Source organism: Sinocyclocheilus grahami, unplaced genomic scaffold (genome assembly GCF_001515645.1).
Source record: "Sinocyclocheilus grahami isolate Dianchi unplaced genomic scaffold, SAMN03320097.WGS_v1.1 scaffold955.1, whole genome shotgun sequence".
In the NCBI taxonomy this organism is placed as follows: Eukaryota; Metazoa; Chordata; class Actinopteri; order Cypriniformes; family Cyprinidae; genus Sinocyclocheilus; species Sinocyclocheilus grahami.
The window spans coordinates 191,045-212,059 of NW_015506134.1; the positions used below are offsets into that span (position 1 = coordinate 191,045).

Genomic DNA, 21,015 nt, shown 5'->3' on the forward strand with positions numbered 1-21,015 from the left:
AATAAAGTAACATCCTCCCCCCCATTTCCCTCAACATGGGGACAGGAGAGCTTTCAATCAATAAATGGGGGGGGGGGAGTAACTGGCGTTACTTATTTGAAAAAGTAAAGTAACTTGTAACGCGTTACCCCCAACACTGCTCATATATGTGTTCCTTTCAGTGAAAGGAAAAGCAATAAGAATGAATAGTACGAATAAACATAGATGTTTTGAAATTCCATAGTACAGTATGTGTATGTGTTATTCATTACATAGAAATACAATAAACTCACTGATAAAAGCAATTAGCATAACCGCAGGGTCTGTGATCATGATAATGGGTGTAGGTTTGATTTTGGCATTGGTGGGGACATAACTGCAGACAACACATTTAATTGTTTGACCAAAATTATTGCTAGGGACAATTTAGTAATCGCTGGACATTAGTTGGTGACATGTCATAACATATGAAGGTGTTTTTGGGGCAAAACAACTGAGCGCCTGTGACAGTGGAATTTGTAGTTGTAGAGAATAGCCACACATCTGTATCAGTGAATTTGAAGTCACAGACAAAATTAGCAAACTTGTAGATTTTTCTTTCTCTCCCACAAACACAACATTTACACCTTTACTCTCACATGTTTTGCTACTATTGCTGCAGTGAATATGGTGCAAAACACAAAACACACAAGTCATGGACAGATTTTGTACATTTTTTTTAAAACTTGCAAAGCCTTTTCAGTCGAAATATGTAAATAGAGCGTAGTATATTAATGCAAATGCAAAGAAAGAAAGAAAGAAATAGTCGCCATGTGCCCCCTGCTGGCAGCAGCGTTTCTCTCTCAGCGCATGCGTCAATCGGTCACGTAATATTTCCGGAAGTAGACGCACCGGTTCACACGTGTGCAGCAGGCAAACCCATCAAACCGGATTTTAGCCATTTTAAAGCTGTGGGTGTTTTTAACTCAAAAGGGCTACTAAGAAAATGTCGAATTTTTTGATAAACACCCTTTTGTCCCACCATCCCGATCCCGAGCATTTGTTCAGTACGTTGTGCTGGCCAAGCACATCACGCCCCGACATAGAGAAGATTGAAGCTTTAACTGTTTTGATCAAGGAGCTTTCCAATAAATCACAAGAGGAGCGCTTTATTTGTAAAGTGCAGTCAGTGATATGGAATCAATGCATGCCACTAATGCAAACGATCTCCAGTGCAGATGATGGAGGTAAAGATATGCTCAGTGCTGTCTGTGGACTCTTTGCAGTGTGTGTCAGTACCTGTCAGACCCATGATGTACCTGAGAAGGTAAGTCAGGTTCTTCTGCCTGTGCTGTTGTCGAGAGATGATGGCAACCATGAAACCAGCAGGTTTGACATGGATGTTGCCATTGAAGTCACAGCAGTGCTGTTATCCAGCATCTCATATGACCGAGACATCATCTCCAGGACCTTGTCCTGCACCCTTTGCTGTGTCAAAGATCTCTCTGACTCAGTAATCTCAAAAATCATAGTCCGGATCTGGTTCACCATACTCAAGTCCTGCGATAAAGCCTCTGAATCAGAGGTCCTACATCAGATATGGGATGATTTACTGTCATGGCATCAGAGAGATCAGACCGAATCAGTATCAGCTCGGGTTCTGGTGTGTCTCACTGCTCTCTCCGACCACCTCTACTCATCTGAAACCTCTCAGACCCGGCCGGATCCTAGAAGATCTCAAAGGTTTTTTAGGGCAATTCAGGCCGGATTGACCCACAAGGACAGTGTGACCCGCAAACGGGCGCTTTACCTGCTCACAAGGTGTGTGGCACTGGCAGAGATAAAAAAAGAAGATGTGTTTACTAGCGAGGAACCTAACAGGGGTAAGACAACATTCATGGTGTGTAAGATGTTTATGATTTCTAACACTGTTCACATGCATCTCTTGGCTCTCTGCAGATGAGATCCTGTTCAGATGGACTTCAGAAAAAAAGCAGTTACTGAGGGAATTCTGGGAAGATTATGCTCTAGTATTAGAGACTCTAGAGGAAAACCAGGTGAGAATACTTTATTTTGTGTTTCAGATTCACAAAACCCCACTAGCTATTTTCAGAATAGCAAACTACCATACTAGAATGAAAAATTCATTTTGTATGAATGAATCTGAATGTTCGCCTTATTGTTGTGGAAACAAGTATCTGTGAACTGCATTTTGCGTTAATGTGTCTTATATTGTTTATCTATTTTATTGTATTTTTTTAAGATTCACGTGATCCGACCTGTACTCAACAGGATCGACATGCTCGTTGAGACAACGGCGACTGACATCCAAGGTTGGTCACGTTTCTTTTGTGGCAGCATATGGCATAATACAGTTTTCCGCTGACTGGCCTTGAATCTCTGCTTAATCTTGTTCTCCAACTCTCTCCATCCTCAGGTGGGCTGTTTTCTCCATCCTGGCTGCTGTGTGTGTATCAGCGCATGTTTCACAGTGAGAACAAGGCAGTTATGAAGGAAGGAGTCAATCACCTGTTAGAACTGAAAGCACTGCATCGTCCTGCGTTTGCTTTGGCATTCTCACAGGTATCCATCCATGAATCTTAAGATAATAGGATGATATTCCTTATAAGATACTGTAACTAAATATTCAGTTTAACCCAGGAATATGTCACATTATGAAATAAATAAAATAAATAAAAAACACTTCTTGATAATGAACATTCTTCTGGTTGTCAGTTTGTAATCGGTCCTCTCATGGATGTTCTTTCAGAGAGCTCTCTCTATCACAGGTAACTGTTGTCTGGTGTTAAATTTCATACTGGATAAGGTTTTATTACAATATGCAGTTGGTCTCAATCTTAAAATGCTTGTTTCCACAGAGCACCACGGCAGAACATTAGAGATTGTCCAGAGCTTGGAGTGAAACTCCAAATGTTTATGGTGAATTTCTTCAAAAGTTTGCCAGAAGAGAACAGAGGTAAAGAGATCCAGTTTATGCTTGTGGAGATGTTTTGGTCTCTGCGTTTTAGGTCATCAAATAAAACCATGAAAAAGACTCCATGATATTTTAAGCTGGTCTGAAATGTGCAATTTTACATCTAGAATGTATGTTGTTGTCGTGACCAGGTTCAGTGTTGCTGCAGCTCGTTCAGCGGTTGGGATCGCGGCACTGGTGCGCAGTTCCGCTGCTCTTTCTGTCCCAGGCCCTGTCCTGTCTGTCCCCCTGTCCTCTACTAGGATCTGATGGACTTCATGCATTCAGGTACAAACTACTAGCTGCTGGAATCCAGTGATCTTGCAATTGGAGAAATGTAGTGAGTGTTAAGTACAAATTAAAGGAGATGTGCTTTTGTTTTTATCTATTGTAAAGCATACATTATTTTAGAATATTTTGTTTTGCATTATTTATCATCATTACTAAAGACTTCTAAATAGACAAATATAAACTGCCTATGGATTAATATTTTACCAAAAAACTAAATGTAACAATTTTATGTGAGTTAGATAGTGAAAGAAAAGCAGCCAATCCTTCAGTGCTGTTTAAAATGCATCATGTGTAGGGATGGGCGTATCGATCCTAAGTATCGATATATCGATACTGACGCGAGTATCGAAAGTATCGATACTCAAACTAAAAATATCGATACTAAGGTGTTTTATTTACCAGTGATTTTGTTTATTTAAAATAATAATAATAATGCGTACAAATGCATTGAATTTGACGAATAACCTTTGTTTTCGCAATAATTGTGTAGGATAGAACTATTTTCCTGCTCATCTGAACACACGCAAATGTTGCAAGACAGAACCAATCAATCACAGAGAGCGTTCACTCACTTCTGACAGTGCATTCAAACAGGGCTGCGTTTCCCAAAAGTATCATAAGAAAGCATTAAAGCTTTTGGGAACGGCAGCCCTGAGCAATGCTTATCAGAGGACAGAAAAAAAACATATGTTTGAGTTATTTCACAATAAACAAATTGAAATCGTAGCCTACATAGTTTGTACAATTACATTTATTTAAATTGAACGTTGAAAGATAATATAGATCATGTTCTATTCCGTAATGTTAATAGAAATCATACACTGTCTGAACAAAAAGGTTGCATTTTATGGATGCAACAGCCGGTCACTGGCAGTCCCTTATGATAATGAACCATAGTTTTACTAAAGTGACCGTAGTTCAACTGTAGTATTTATAGATTTGAATCATGTGTAAACAAAAAACACATTTGAACCATGTGTAAACAAAAATATAACCTAATAAATTACAGTTAAGGCGTATTGAATGTTAAAATGTGTTTTAAACAGTTAAGTGGTTATCATTACCCATTTTACTCTTAGTAATTTAATAAATTTCATCATTTAAAAGTTTAGTTCAGAAGTATCGATACCGCCTTGAAAAATATCGGTATCGTATCGAAAACAAAATAAGTGGTATCGCCCATCCCTAATCATGTGATGTAAATCGACTGATGTAATTGGTTGAGAGAATGTCCAGAGTGAGCAGAGCTGCAGTCTGATCTATAAAACGGACATCTGTAGAGATCAGACTTGATGAAAGCACATATTTGTTGCAATAATACATGTGTTTGTAAGTCACATAATCTGCTGGTGTTTTTGTGTTCAGAGAAGTTCTGCGCTGCACTATGATCACTCACCAGGTTCTTCTGAGAGGAGCTTCACAGTGTTTTCTGCTCCGTGCTGCTCTCTGCCTGACAGATGTGGTACTTTAGCTTTCCCCCTTCAAATCCCTAACCCTGTAAAGCCTGTCATATGAAATAACAGTCAGATTATTTGCTTTTTAATGAAAAAGCCTATTGAACATTCAGACAAAATTTTTCATATGCGTTTTGTATCATATTGGTTAATGTTGTATGATATTAGTGAGAATATAGAGCTTAGAATGAAGAAGGAAAAAAAAAACACCTCAATTTAATTTTTATTTAGTCGAAAACTGAGCAAAAATATGACATCTGGTGCAGATTTAGTTATTTATGTGGGCGAAATGTAAGTAGCTTCAATGCACCCAGTTTGAATATGCATAATCACAAATGAGAAAATGAGGTTTGTAGTGCCATTTTCTAAAGGTTTTAGTTTACAGGTTTCATTCTTTTTATTATGATTATGTTAAGTCATGATGGCTCATGTAACTGACAGAACTGATATCTGAATGGTTTTCTTGTTTTTGGCAGTCAGCGGTGTCTCTCGATGAGATATTTGGTTTTCTTTTACATTTTCGAGCTGATGAGTCTCTATGTCGGGGTACAGCACTTTGGAAAGAGGTCAACTCAAAGTCTATTAACTAAACCATAATTTATAAGCCATGCTCAATCTGCAAAGTATTTGATCAGAACTAATATTCACAAGATATTAAACCTTGCTCCCATCACAGCTGTGTAATTGGCTCCAGGCTAACGAAGGCTGCTTTCGTTTGACCAATGGCGATCCGGGCTCCTCTGAGGAGCTTCACGCTGAAACGTCAAACAGAGATGGAGCTTCTATATTCAGCTGCGTCCAGCAGCGTCTGAAGACCTTTCTCACAGTTCCAGCCAGCTCAGGTGAAATACAGCACAACATTTTAGCAATATTGGACATGTTGCTACATTAAACCTTTTATTAATCCTGGAACAACATAACTGTCAAACAACAATATCTGCAAATTGAAATACATTTGATCATTATGCCACATTTCTTTTTGAATTTTAAGGTCAATATCTTCTACCCCATTTACTGTATATAACATGGCTCCAAAACATTTTCCACCGAGCGTTATGCACATCTCACAGTTTTAGTGAGTGAGTGAGTGAGTGAGTGAGTGAATGAATATCATCTTTAGTCTGTGCGTATATTATTACTTCTGGCAGATCAGACAGAAAGTCTGCCTGATCCAAGTGAGGCCGAGCTTCTGGTGCGAACTGTACTGCTGACAGCCGACCTTCAGCAGAACAGGAGTGAGGAACCTCGTCTAGAACTGCTTCTCCAGCCCCTTCTGGACGTCTTACAGAGACTCAGCACCAACGTCTATCTGGTGCTGCAGAAGACGGACAAGAGCCTGCAGTTACTGCTGCGCCTGCTGCAGTTGCATCGCAGACGCTCGGATACAGAGAAGGAGAATGGTGTGTGCTGTGTTTGAGAAAATAAGACAAACATGCCGTGTTTGGACATGCCAAAGTATTGAAGCTAGTGTGTCTGGATGTTTGTAGAGGATGTTGTGGCTGTTACGTTGAAGACGCTCATGCTGTCGGTGGTGGAATCAGTGCAGGAGTTTCTGCTCAGAAGGTTGAGCGGGGAACTGAGAGAGGTGAGTGTTTTCATGCATCACATATAATCCTGCTGGAGAAAGTAGGCCTGGGTGGCCAAAACTGGGTTATTGCTGATCCAGGTTGGTCTACCATCACTAATCTCCTGACTAAGATGGTCTGCCAGGTCGAGAACGGGTCCGTCGACCACTATCATTTGGTTTGGCTGGATTTTCCAGGGATTTATCTCTCTTCTCTCTCTTTCTGTAGTTATGTGATGTGGAGAGGTCTGATCTTTATCTCTCAGTATTAAGGGAGCTAGTTCTCACTTATTCCACTGTGTCGTGGTACGGCTCAAATCTGCAGCAAAACTACATCCCAAAACTCACCGCAAACTGCCTGAGGATCCTCGGTGAACCCTCTGAACAGGTGCAGCACTCAGCATAGTCCAGATTCTTCAGACTCTGTTCATCATGATTGCATGCTTGATACAATTACCACACGTTCACTACTGTTCAGAAGTTTGGGGTCAGTAAGATTTAAGAAATGTATAGTTTTGAGCAAGTAGGCATTAAATTGGTCAAAAGTTGTAATGAAGACCTTTATTATGTTATAAAATATTTCTAATTCAAATAAATACTGATCTTTTGAACTTTCTCTTCATCAAAGAATTGATATTAAGAAATGTTTCTTGAGCAGCAAAACAGCATATTAATGTTAGTAATGGCTGCTAAAAATTCAGCTTTACCACTACATCAATCAATTTTAAAATGTGTTAAAATAGAAAATAAGTTGTAGTAATATTTCATAATACTATAATTTTTACTCAATTTTTTATCAAATAAATCCAGCATTAGTGAGCATAAGAGACTTTAAAATAAATACTTTGAATAATTAATTAATCAATTTTAAAATGTGTTATGATAGAAAATAAGTTGTATAATAATAATATTTCATAATACTATCATTTTTACTTGTTTACCAGCATTAGTGAGCATAAGAGACTTTATAAAAAAAATAAAACCTTTGAAAAATTCTTACCTACCACAAGCGTACATGTTTATCTTAAGGTGGTTTTCAGGTTTTTATCCCTTAAATGCTTGTGTATATGCTCTATTTTTCTTCCACTTTTAAGTCAAATATAAAGTTTGGAGGTCATTGCCAAAATGTTTGACAAGTCACATTCAAGTATTTCAAAGAACCTTTAGTAAGTTAGAAATGACTTTTTTTTACTTTCATTTTTCTTTTTAGTAGATACTGTAGATTACTTTCAAGCACATTTGTAAGTGGATGGCAATTTCTGATGGAGTGAGATCTAAACTGTGTTTTTCTAGAATCCATCTGTGTCAGGGCAGGTTCAGAGAGTGGTCAGTATGGCCACACTTGCGCTGTTGTGTGACGTGGATGATCGAGGTGTCCTAAACTACCGGTCTGAGGCCATGAGAACGCTTCACTCGCTGACCGACTACTTCTACCCTTCATCATCTCAGCATCTCAACCAAACATTACTGAAGCCCACATCTGTGACAATCAGGTCTGGTCAAGCTCTAAAATTATATTTATAAATATTTGGTTGCTGTAGATCTTAGAATTCCATATTTAACCATACAGAGGAGAACTTTTGTTCGAAGTACGTTTTCCTGTGGACCATTATCACTTCTTCATTTATGAGTTATGTGTGTTTATAACAGTGATCCAGTGGACAGTGTCGTGCTGAAGGACTGGGGGCGAATCGTGGCCCAGTTTATTCGAGATCAGTGGACGTGTCTGAGTTTTCTGCAGAAGTCTGCTGGGACCCTTCAGGCTCCTGTAGCTTCTGAGGTCCTGAGGGCTGCTGTGGATGCTCTAGCATTACTGCCTGGTCACCTTGTTCTGCCGGTGCTGGACTTCATGGCATCAGTCGTACCACAGGTGCGCCGCAGTTGCATCTCCTTTAAGTTAGGATTTTATTAGCTTTGTTTTATTAACATTTCATGTTTGAAAAAATAAATATATGTTCTAATCTTTTCTAGGTGTTATTTTGCTTGAAGTCAGTTGATAATGTTAGTCAAGGTTTTTTGTGCCAAACAATTGTCTGTAACATATTATATAATAAAAATCTGTAATTTTAGGACATTTTGAAACTTAAACATTTGTTTATTTGTGACCCTGGACCATAAAACCCCAGTCATAAGGGTCAATTTTTCAAAATTGAGATTTATACATCATCTGAAAGCTGAATAAATAAGCTTTCCATTGATGTATGGTTTGTTAGGATAGGACAGGATATTTGGTCGAGATACAACTATTTGAAAATCTGGAATCTGAGGGTGCAAAAAAAATCTAAATATTGAGAAAATCACCTTTAAAGTTGTCCAAATGAAGTTCTTTGCAATGCATATTACTAATCAAAAATTACGTTTGAATATATTTACAGTAGGAAATTTACAAAATATCTTCATGGAACATGATCTTTACTTAATATCCTAATGATTTTTGGCATAAAAGAAAAATCTATAATTTTGACCCGTACAATGTATTTTTGGCTATTGCTACAAATATACCCCAGCGACTTAAGACTGGTTTTGTGGTCCAGGATCACATTTTTGATTGTGTGATGTGAGTTTAAACTGGTGTTTAGTTGCTGGGTCTATTTTCTCCACCAGGTGGTGCAGTGGGATGAATCTCTGTGCATTGAGGCCATATGTGCATCATGGAAGGTGGTTCAGGCTCTGAGCACAAACCCTCATGATTTCTGGTACACACTGCAGGGATTCGTGCGCTTAGCTTTTCACCAGGGCCTTCTGCAGCTCACAGAGGAACAGAATCCCAGAATCACAGCCTGCATACAACAGGTCCATACAAAACCTGAAAGACCTCTTTTGTAGCGTTTGTGATAAAAAAAACATATAGCTAGTGTATATAATAAAAGCTTTCTGGTTTTTGGCAGATTGTGACTGAGCTCATGGAGTTGGCACAAGTCCGATCAGGAGTGTTTAATGTTCTGATCCAGCATTGCTGTGAGACGTGGCTTCCCTGTGGGGCAGCAGAGGGTCTCCAGTCAGACGCTGTGTTCAGTATGGCTCTCTTACACCTCGACATCCTGACTGAGGCCTGTGTGTACGGCCCAGTGTTCAGAAGAGACCAAAGGTGAGTGCACATTAAAAAACAAATGAAAAAGTATTTCTCTCAACAGTGTTCAGCAGCAGCGTCTCTACTAATAAAGAAACTGTATCAGTTCATCTGCTTCAAGAACAGCCTCGCTAGTAAGAAATGACAAGTAGCTTTAAAGTTGCTAAACTATTTTACTGATAAAATCGTCAGAGCAGCTAAAAACACGTTTCTGTGCACGGGTATGTTTCCGTGTGTGTCTGTACTGTATGTGTGTGCATTTGTAAGGGAGAGAGAGCGGGAGAAAAGAAAGTATGTGCTTTCCATAATAATGAAACTTGACATGGAAATAATTAGTCGTTTTTATCCTATTGTTTATTATATTTATTTGCTTGGCCAGTGTCGTTATGGGTTTTGGTTATTTTGCTGTTTTAGGCTGTAAATCAGTGATCTGGACATGTAATGTGGTCGAGACCTGCCTGGAACTACTTTAGCTGAAATTATATAAAAAATATAAATATAATAATGCTAATGATAATTTTTTTTCTCTCTTGCTTTCAGGCTTGTTCAGGAGGTTCAAAGCTATGTTGAGCAACTTGGCGATAGTTGTGCAGCAAACATCGCTGTCAACAGGTAAACCACAACACTTACTGTTTGTAATGTGTCTAAAAGAAAGGAAACGTTTGCAAAAAAATCATTAAATATTCTTTAAAAAAATATTGTTGCTGGGGTAACTGACTATACAGCTGAAATAAATTAATTATGCATATATTAGAAGCTGACACCCTTAATTGTGGACTTTTACAAATGGACTATTTTTGTGGTACAAAACTGCTTGAATCAAAATAGATTAATTCTACTTTTCCTCATAGCATGTTCAAATACTTTGGCGCTGATTTACATTTATTATTCTGAATCTCATTTCCAGTGATAACAGGGATGATCAATTTCCAAGAGTGTGTGTTCTGGCTTTCCTCTGCCGCTTGAATCCATCTAATCGGCTTCACCAGCGTCTGATGGAAGAGCTCGTGCAGCGACTACTGAGGAAGGTTTGTGTTCAATTCATTACTACGGCTCTTACTGGAAATTGGGTGTTTAATTCTTAAAGTAAGCACTTCCTGGAAACAACGAGCGTGTGTTTGATTTTGTTTTGAATGGCCCATCTCATGGTTATTGCATGTGTTTTTGATTAAAGTTCCCTCCTTTGTCTCTTTTCTTTCCCTTAGGATGCCGAGATTTCGAAATCCAAAGTACGTTACTATAGCAACTCCATCCAGCACAGAGTGAAGAACCGCGTGTGGCAGACGCTGCTGCTGTTACTGCATAAACTCAGACCGGTTAGATCTCTACACCAATACACCACACGCATGCATATTAATCCACTTTGTATTAGAGATGCTTTGATTTCAAGCTTTTTGGCCAGTAGCGATTCTGATATTGTCAGATCACTGTGTTGCTACTGAATTATGCTTTTAAATAAACACAATGTGATTACACCCCTACAGAGAGGTAGTTCTATTAACTAAATATTACTGATTTGAATCTGTTGGATGTATAACAGGCCTACATTGTAAGATAAATAATTAAATACATAATAATTAAAACTAATATGACTATTTTATAGAGGTTATGTTTGAACTGCTAAAGTAAGTTTTTACCCGTTACGATCGAACATTAAAAATACAAATGAATTACAAAAACCTAAAAAAATCTTGCTACTTGATACAGCCAAAATATTGCCCGTTCAACAAAAAGTATGCACATCCAGGAGGCAAAAAGCTCAATAAGGCTGCTCAACCACATACAGTTGCAACACAATATATGTATTGCAAGTTCTCACCAACAGTGATGTTTTGAGCCATATGGCTCTTAATCAGACAAATATTGTTTGTTAAAATGCCATTAATATTGTTGTTGATAAAATACATTGCATTTATTGAATTTAATGAATCATTTATTTTATTTAGTGTAAAAATAGCTATTATATAGCTATAATAAAGTAGAAACAATAATACATTTTAAATTTTATACATTAAATTGGTTGTTAAATTCAAAATGTGTACACAGTTTCGAGTTCAGCAGTCAATGTTGATGTTATCTGTCACAGGAGTTTGTGTCAGAGTGTGTGTTGAGTCACGTGTGTGAGGCCGGCTTCTGTAGTAACCAAGCGTCCGTCAAGTACCTGATAGAGTGGACCCTGATCCTGGTCCTCCACCAGAACCCGTCTCGCATCCAGAACCTGTGGAACTGCTTCAGTCTGGTGAGTATGAACTCATCAGCACACAAACTTGAATCTAAAAACAGATGCAGCATATATCTAGCGTAGCGTTAGTTCTGGCAGGTCACGTTAGTCAAGCTCGCATCAGCTGACTCAGCTGATCCCTATCAACCTATGGGAATACGACACCTATGTAAGCATTCATATATAAGGTCCCTCAGTATTATCAGCAGTTTTCGCATTGCTCAATAGCTAATTACCCTCCTCCATCCCCAACTCCTCCTCTGTCAGTCAGAATTCAGCCTTCTGATTCTCCTTTGAATCAGACTAAATCTAAAATGTGTACATAACATTATTGAACGATATCTGCAATACATTTATGTTGGTTCTGTTCTGTTAACCCTGGGGTGGTTATTGCTGCTCTCCCTGCTCTCATCCATGCTAAGCTGCATGAATGCGCAGGGAGTTCTTGCCCAGAACAGAACCATACCGCCAATCCAAACTGTATGCTAATTGTCAATCATCTTTGACGATAGTGGTCCTGACAGAAATACAGATCAAATCCAGTCCTGAAAATCTCACGTTCTGCATTATTAGTGGCATCCAAAAGAGTAGGAAAAATAGCTAGATTAAACTAGGACAGGAGAAAGTATTTTAACATTTTAAGTATCTAGATATGTGTGTCATTTTCTTGTGAACCATGCAGGTATTTGTTTTGCAGGATCATGAGAAGACAAAAACAAGCATATGCACTTTTCTCTCTGTCCTTGTGCACCTGAATGTCCTCCTCCCCAAACTGCAAGATAAGGTGCAGTTTCATCATTTGAATCTGATTTATTCTTCCTGTGCAGCCGGTATGAACATTTTATGTGTTAACTGTATTGCTGGTGTCTTTCTCAGGAGGTGCAGTGGCGTAGAGCGGTGGAGGTGAGCCTGCAGTGGTGTTTCAGTCATAATTTCAGCATCCGTCTGTACGCCCTGCTCGCCCTTAAAAGGGTGTGGGAGCTGGAGGACGCCCGTGTCCTCCCGGAGGAACACCTGGGCGCACTGACCACAGTGGTTCAGGCCTGTTTACAGCAGGCTGAAGCTATGCAGAACACCGGGTGAGAAAAGATTCACTCATTAACCCTATAAACCCTAGATTTTACTTCCTTAGCAAGTAAAAGGACTTAGTATAACTCTAAAAATGTCCCCCTTCAGGTCATCGTTCACACGTCTTTTTGCTGTGAAATCTTTACAGCTTTTTATAAAGTAAACTCTATTTTTATAAAGTAAAAATGGCATTGATTTGATCATAGAACTAAGCATTTAAATATCATCTTACACTTATTATTGGGATATATAGAGTGATTTTATGTAATACTTAAAAAAAAAAAAAAACAATTTTATGCTATACTGTTATAAAGATTACGCTACAATCTATCAGAATTTCATCTTACTTTTTAGCCATATAAATATCAGCAACTGCACCAAATTGCCTGTTTTTTTTTCTGTTTGTGCCTCTGATATAGGAATATATAAAGCTCATACTCAAACAGGAAACAAACAGCCCTTTTAATCATAGTATATGAGCCATAAAAGCCTGATGTATCAAATTTGATGCGAAAACCTTTTTTTGCTTTTTTGCTTCCAATAACCTGTAGATTTTTCTGACTGTTATATTATATGTCAGGCTTTATAGCGTTAATAGAGCTGTGATCCTGAATTATAGTGACTTGTAGGACTGATTTTTCAGGGTTCTCTTAGATTCTCATAAGAAACCTGGAGATATCGGATTTTTAAAACAATTTTTTCACCCTACAGAAATGCGATGAAAAATTGGTCTAGAATCCAGGACCATTTCTTCTTCAGTGCTTTTAACCCAATCATGGACTACAGTGTTGAGGTGAGATCTTTCTCACACACACACACACACACACTCTCTCTCTCTCTCTCTCTCTCTCTCTCTCTCTCTCTTTCTCTCTCTTTCTTCTGCCCTGAGTGTATAATCTGATCCGTTCTGTGCTGTTATGATCCAGCGGCATCACATTCTCTGCTTCCCCAGACAATATTCCACATCTTTCCTCTCCTCTCGGAGCTGGCAGAAGATGAGTGGCTTCCACTGTGGAAATTTGAACGTTTTGTTGATTTCCCGATTGGTGCTGCCCTGCCCTCGAAGAACCCTGTGACGGATCTCTGTGAATTCCAGCCTGGTGACTGGATCCAACAGGACAAAGGTAATCACCACATGAGGGTGGCAGAGAGCTGGAACCACACCACACTTATGAAAACACTCACTATATTTACATGTGCACCAGTAATGCCATTATTTTCAATAATCAGCGTAAGGACTTAATTGCAGTAAGAAGACACGAGCAAACCTCTTCACTCCAGTTTACATGCAATATTCATTATTCTGCTTATTTGCTAAGAAGTGTGGTTATTTTTGTCATTATTTGCATACTCCACAGCACAAATAATGAACTCATACATTTGGCATGTTACTGGCCACTGTCCACTTACACCAAATGCAAAATTCGCGAACTTGCGTAACTCAGCACTGACAAAACTTTGGCATATTGAGTGGTGAGGGGATTCTTGAACTTAAACACCTCTGATTGGCCATTGCGTTCAAAAAATCAACAGATAGCTCTGTGATTGGCTACACTGCTCAACGCTGCAAAAACATGTTGTAAATAGAAACCTTGGAAGCTCTCTTGAGCACAAACACAAATACGCGTTTGCCAAATCTGTTTTGCCAATTCATAGTTTTCAGTCACGTGACTGGCTCGAAGACCTGGCGGGAAAAACATCCATAGAACTGCAGCACAAGCCTGTCAATTGTCTATCAGTTCCAATCCCAAAAATATTTAGATCACCTCTCAAAAAAATAAAACCAAAATATGTGAACAAAATGCAAGTTTTGGCCATTAGCAATACATATAAAGCACCTGCTGCAATATTTCAATCACTAAAAACAGCGGTACATTCTAAAATGTTTAATATGAAAACACTTAAAGGGGTCATATGATGTTGCTAAAAAGAACATTAAAAATTTTGAGTATTTGGTGTAATGAAATGTGTTCATGCGGTTTAAGGTTCAAAAAACACATTATTTTCCACATACTGTACATTATTGTTTCTCCTCTATGCCCCGCCTTTCTGAAACGCGTCGATTTTTGCAAAGCTCATCGGTCTGAAAAGCGAGGTGTGCTGATTGGCCACCTGTCTAGTGCATTGTGATTGGCCGAATACCTCAAGCGTGTGACGGAAATGTAACGCCCCTTACCATACTGTGATGCCGTGTCCTGGCCGGAGCAACGAGACAAAAACATTAAAACCCATTACAAACTAGGCATTTGTTGCATCCAGTGGGGACATAATTATGGATTATAATGACTTATACTGTCTTTTTACGCGTTGCATCGCACCGCACTACGTAAACATAAAACCATGTCTGCATATGTGTAATCGGAGAAATGACGAACAACAAGCGCTACTCTACACCTCTCAAAACTCGCGTTTGAATCTTCAGTGGCAAATCCTTTAAATATGAAAACGTACTTACAGTCTGTGAGTCAGAACAGCCGCATTGTAGTCTACCCTCCCAGGATCAGGAAACAGTCCTCCATAAAATGTCCTCTGGTTCTCCGAAACGGACGTAAGCAGCATCATCACTGGCACAGCACGTGAAAAATTATTTCCCGACTGAGAAAATGCACGTGAACTCAAGTCGGAAAGCTCTAATAATACAAATCCAACACATCTTTGTAGTAACAAAAGTGTCCATGTTGTTTTCACATTCCGACTTAAAAGCACAACTCGGGAAATGAGAGCATCCGAGGAGCGCGTGAATGCAGTAATTACACTTGCTCTGATGGCAGCAGGTAGACTTCCATTAACTAAGCTAAACATGCTTAAATTAAAATGCCTAAAGCTAAACCTCCCTTGTATTCACATTTCTAAACCTGTTGTCCAACAAAAGAGAAAATTATAAACTTTTTACTCCACAACATCAGTCAAATGCTTCCTTTTGTGATCTGATGAGGCTTCTTGTCACAGAACGAGGCAGAAAATATGTTCTATATGCTACTTTAAAAAGAATACATCGATTAGCAATACATTAGGGTGACCATACGTCCTCTTTTCCCCGGACATGTCCTCTTTTTGGACCTACAAAAATGTCTTAATTGCCCAAAATGTCCGGGATTCGGCTGTTTTCTTAATCCCACTCCTGCTGAATCTCTGACCATTGCCGCCTGCTCCCGCAACATGTGTTTCTCTCCCGCGATTTTCGTGTCCACTCCTTTAAACATTCTAATATTGTGTATAATTTTGGCGCATCAGGGAGCCGCTCTCAGCATGCGGTGAATTTAAATATTTTTGAATGAGCGTTTGCGCCGTTTACTTTCACTTTCGATTTCGTGATCACACGCACTTTGTGTAAAGGGAGCAAGCACATCTTACAAGAGCAGATATTTGTCAATGAGCTCAGAATCTGTTGAGCAGCAAATACTCCAGCATGGTCTTGTCAGTCATCTCTCCTTATTCTCGACCTGTGATCAGTCAAAGCTGACTCCAGTAGCTCTTGTTGGATGCAGGGTTGCCAAGTCCGCGTTTTTTCCACAGAATTGAGCTACTTTTAAACTGTCGCCATGGGTTGATTTTCCCAAGTGGGTTAAAGGTTTGAAATATTGCATAAATTACATTTGACTGAAATGCTTGTATTGAAACATTTTGCATTCTACCTATGATATAACTTTCATGGTCTTCTACATTAACTGTTCCCTCCTGGTGGAATGACCTGCCCAGCTCAATCCAAGCAGCTGAGTCCTTAATATTTTCAAGAAACGGCTGAAAACATTTTTTTTTTTATATAAGTATCGGTTCAGGCACCGTTTAGGCACCGGAACCGTTTAAAAAGTATCGATTTGGCACCGGTATCGAAAAAAACCCAAACGATACCCAACCCTAGGCATGTTAGAACAAGCCGTTTTAGGTAGGTGTGGTTGACTCTTAACTTTTATAAAGAATATCTCTTTGGATTTGAGACTTTAGTCTTTGCAACTTTACAGATCTTCTTTATGCACCAAGAGCTTGTAACACTCCAAAGAGAAAGGACAAATTTAAATCGCATCATATGACCCCTTTAATGTGCCTTTAAAACGGTGATATTAAAAGATCAAATTCAGTGCACACCTTATTGATGATGCGTTCTTTATACAGGCAAACAAATGAGCCCAGAATATGAACGCAATGCGCTAAATGGTTGTGTTTTCTTTATAATGGTTTTCTATGGGAAAACATTTAATATTAAACTTTGCGCATTGTGTTTATATTCTGGGTTCATCTGCTTGCCTGTACAAAGTATGCATCATCAATAAGGTGTATACTGAATTTGGCCTTTAAATATCACGGTCTTACTACATTACTACTTAATGCAGTCCTCCTAAAAATAACTGGCGGTCAATGGAGGAAAGCTTTGTTTTGCCCTCCATGTGGGCTTTCCTGTAAGGATGTGACATCACGTGAAAACTATGAATATCCTACTTCTGCAGCCTCAACTGAGGGTGCTCTTGCTTTCGATTGAGGGTGCTTAGCACCCTATAGCACCCCCATAAACCAGGACTTCTTCAGAATAATGTCACGGAGTTCATTCGTAATGTGAAGAATACTCGGCATTCATGTGCATCTGAGCACACGTGCATTTTGGCTATAGTGGTAATAATGCGATTATTACATGCCTGTTTATTGCGATTAAAATAGGTGTACTCCACATAGTTTAATGCGATAATGGTTACTACTTCTATAAACATTAGTGAGATGGGGCTGAACAAGACGGTCTTCTCTTTGTCAGCTCTCATGTTCAGTTTGTTACAGCTCCAGCTAATTTGTTAAGAGAAAGGTGAAAGCATTACAATATTTGAAATGTTAAACCACATTTAAAAATGTTTTATGTCTGACAGGTGGTTTGGAGCAGGAAGAGCGCTGGGCAGAAGTTCAGAAGAAAATCACCCCGTGGAAGCTGAGTGTCCAGGAGCAGGAGCCTGAGCTCATGGCCCAGCAGAGAGCAGCACGCCTGGGCAAACTCACCAGCAACCTCCTGGTGGTCGCATCTCTCATTGACAAGCCCACCAATCTGGGCGGTAAGACAAATAAATGGACAAATTAATTATAGTAGTATTATTTAGTAGTTATCAATAAAATTGTTATATGATCACTAAATAATGACCTTTTATTAAAATTGGCATCTTAATTGTTTTTCATTAAAGTGACATTTTTAACATTATTATTATTATTATAATTATTCCTTTCAAAAAAAAATTGTGCAAGATGCCAGTTTTCATAAAGTTTAGCTTTTTTATTGTCGTTCTGTGTACACGTGCCAGACATACCTATAAATATACTTCTGTTCTTTTGCATCGACCTATTTTTAACAGAAGAACACATCCTGTGATGGCCTTTATTCTCCTTGCAATGACAGATATTGCAGCGTCTTACACCGTTTACATTAAGTTTAGTCTTTGTTTTTTTCTGAATGTCATATATACATATAATATCACTGCAACTACAACAGACATTCAGCTCAATCATCATTTCTGAGTCACCAAACAAATCCGTTTTAACACAAGCTCATTATAAAAGGCTCATTCAAACATTCTCCACACACCGGTTATTGTTGGTAGCGTATGGTTTTCATTCATGCAGTTTTATCTTAGTTACATTTCATGAATAAATATTGATGCACGCAGTTGCGTTTAATAAGACCAATGATGGGTTTAATATTAAAACAGTCAGCCACGACTCTCAAATGTGAATGTGTATCTTTTTTTGTATACATGGTTTTGAAAGAAGTCTCTTATGCTCATTAAGTCTACATGTATTTGATCAAAAATACAGTAAAAACCGTACCATTGTGAAATGATATTGCAATTTAAAATAACTGTTTTCTATTTTAATATATATTATAATATAATTTATTCCTGTCATGGCAAAGCTGAATTTTCAACATCATTACTTCAGTCTTCAGTGTCACATGATCTTTCAGAAATCATTCTAATATGCTGATTTGGTGCACAAGAAACATTTCTTATTATTAATGCTGAAAACAGTTGTGCCGCTTAATATTTTTGTGGAAACCATGATTCTTTGCTGAATAGAAGGTTGAAAAGAACAGCATTTATTTGAAATAGAAATGTCTTGACTGTCAGGTTTTATCAATTTACGGCATCCTTTTTTTAATGCATTAAATGCACGCCACTGTTAAGACCATCAGAGAACTAAACTGCAAGTGTTTGTGTGTGTGTTTCAGGTCTGTGCAGGACGTGTGAGATCTTTGGAGCCAAAGCTCTGGTTCTGGACAGTCTGCGACATGTTAATGACAAACAGTTCCAGGTCCTCAGTGTGTCTTCAGAGCTGTGGCTGCCGATGCTGGAGGTGTGTGTGTTTTGTATTTGTACATTCAATCCTATTCCGTTCATTTTTCAGCTTTTTTTGACATGATAAATATATCTGTTGCTTAAAATCTGATCTGACACCAATCAGAATTGTAAAAATAATAACTCTCTTCAAACAAGTTTCAAGACTACACATTGTTTGCTAACCCCGCCCACAAACTGACACCACTGGTAGAGTCATGTTGCTCAAACAAACAGATCGCAATTCCATTTGGTGCCACTAGTGGTGCAGAAATTACTCTCTGCACCTTTTAAGACATACTCATATTTTCATATTTCTTCTGAGTGTGGGCTAACACAAGCCTAGAGATGCTATTCATCATAATCATGCGTTACATCAGCCAAATACACACACTACATGAAAGCATCAGAAGCTCTAGCCCGGTTCGTTGGAGCGAGATGTAGAATCTGAGCATTGCACTGATTGAATCTGTCATGATTAATGAAGCCGTTCAAATTTCAAGTTATATGCCTTCGTTTTCCAGGTGAAGCCTACCGAGTTGTCAGATTTCCTGCTGCTGAAGAAGAGAGAGGGATACTGGGTAATAGGTGTGGAGCAAACATCCAACAGCCAGAGTTTACGAGATTACACGTTTCCTGAGAGAAGCCTCCTACTATTGGGGTAAACCAACACCTCCAACTTGCTGTACAAATTCTGTCTATATACTCAAAAATATACATTACAATCATATTAGGAAATGTTCTACCCAAGTACACTATAAAAAAAATCATGCCTTAAATTTTTAAGGATAATTAAATTGGCTGTACAATTGAGCTGCATCTTGTATAACTAAAAAAAAAGAAGTTAAAAATTGCTTAAATTATTATTTTTTAAATAATTATTTAAAACAGAGTTATTTTGATTTTAAGTTAAAGTAATGAAAAAAAAACATTCTGAGATGATTTACTGATATCATTTTTAACAGTGTAACTATAGTAATGTTTGCCAACCACATTTTGAATTTATAATAAGTTTGATATTTTGTTATCTAATGCAAAGATATTTATGCATTTTTAAAGATCAATGACCCTTATGATTGAGATGATGAAAAGGAAGCGTTTTACAAATCTAGTTTAAAATACTTTATTTTAAACATCAGGTTTTTAGAAATAATCATATTTAAATATTATTTTTATTTTTAAATAATATTTGAATACATTTTGAAAAACTTCATTGACCCTTAATTGTTCAATTACTTGTTGAGGTCATTTTACACGAATGCAGCACACAAACAAGTGATCTTTGATTTAATGACTTGTTTTGAAGGGCAGGATAGTGAAGGAATGTGAAAATAGAAGCGTCTCAGTGTCCGCTGACAGTGCAGTTTAATGTTATAAGGATAATTGATGCGTCTCTCCCTGTGAGATTTCCTCACCTCAGAATGCTGCTGGAGAAAGAGACATGCATGTCCTGTCAGCAAAACCACCCAACATATACAGTGGGGCAAATAAGTATTTGATACACTGCCGATTTTTCAAGTTTTCCGATTCCCCAAATTTGATTACAAAGATCCACACTATCGTCTTTTGTTCCTTTTCCTCTCCTCTGAGTTATTTTTTTACTCTCTATTATATTTAAAAGTAATGCTGGATGAATTTGTGAATTATATATTAAATGAAATATTTTATTATTGCTTTGAATTTAGGTCAAATAAACTCAAATGTTTCAAATGCATTTCTGTCTCCAAATGAGTCACTTGTTAATATTTAATTCATATTTTGTGAATCATATTTGTTCCCACACATTTTATGGAAAATGCGATGCAAAAGTGACAATTAATTGCATCCGTAACCATTGTAAACCCTTGAGAAACTAACCATTTGTGTAAATAGACCATTTAAATGAACCAGATATTCAACTGCTCTGTTTTCTCTTGCGGTGTAATTCGCAAGTCAAGCGTTTGATTTTCCATGTTGTCATCGCTGTAGATAAACCGATGGCTGACGGAGGCACCCTGGAGATACTGAACTGCACTGTCAGGTGCTCACATGGGCAAATGAAGAACCAGAGAGCAGTGAGAAGCAATCTGTCTGCTTCGAGTGTAGATGAGTTGTTTAATCAAGTATTGGA

The 21,015-nt window shown here is 38.2% G+C and overlaps 1 protein-coding gene across 1 annotated transcript; it reads left to right on the forward strand.

Moving 5' to 3' along the window:
- Nucleotides 1-851: 851 nt before the first annotated feature.
- On the forward strand, nt 852-19,570 carry LOC107564676 (probable methyltransferase TARBP1). The gene is made up of 28 exons (XM_016249811.1): nt 852-1,841; nt 1,918-2,015; nt 2,222-2,291; nt 2,396-2,541; nt 2,695-2,747; nt 2,838-2,935; nt 3,085-3,220; nt 4,589-4,685; nt 5,154-5,243; nt 5,354-5,519; nt 5,826-6,077; nt 6,165-6,262; nt 6,471-6,629; nt 7,535-7,734; nt 7,892-8,111; nt 8,846-9,034; nt 9,130-9,329; nt 9,852-9,923; nt 10,219-10,339; nt 10,517-10,627; nt 11,398-11,550; nt 12,230-12,316; nt 12,409-12,611; nt 13,312-13,393; nt 13,553-13,724; nt 17,454-17,633; nt 18,800-18,924; nt 19,430-19,570. Exons 1-28 carry the CDS (start codon nt 965-967, stop codon nt 19,568-19,570), a joined length of 4,596 nt encoding a protein of 1,531 aa, XP_016105297.1. The 5' UTR covers nt 852-964.
- Nucleotides 19,571-21,015: the final 1,445 nt, after the last annotated feature.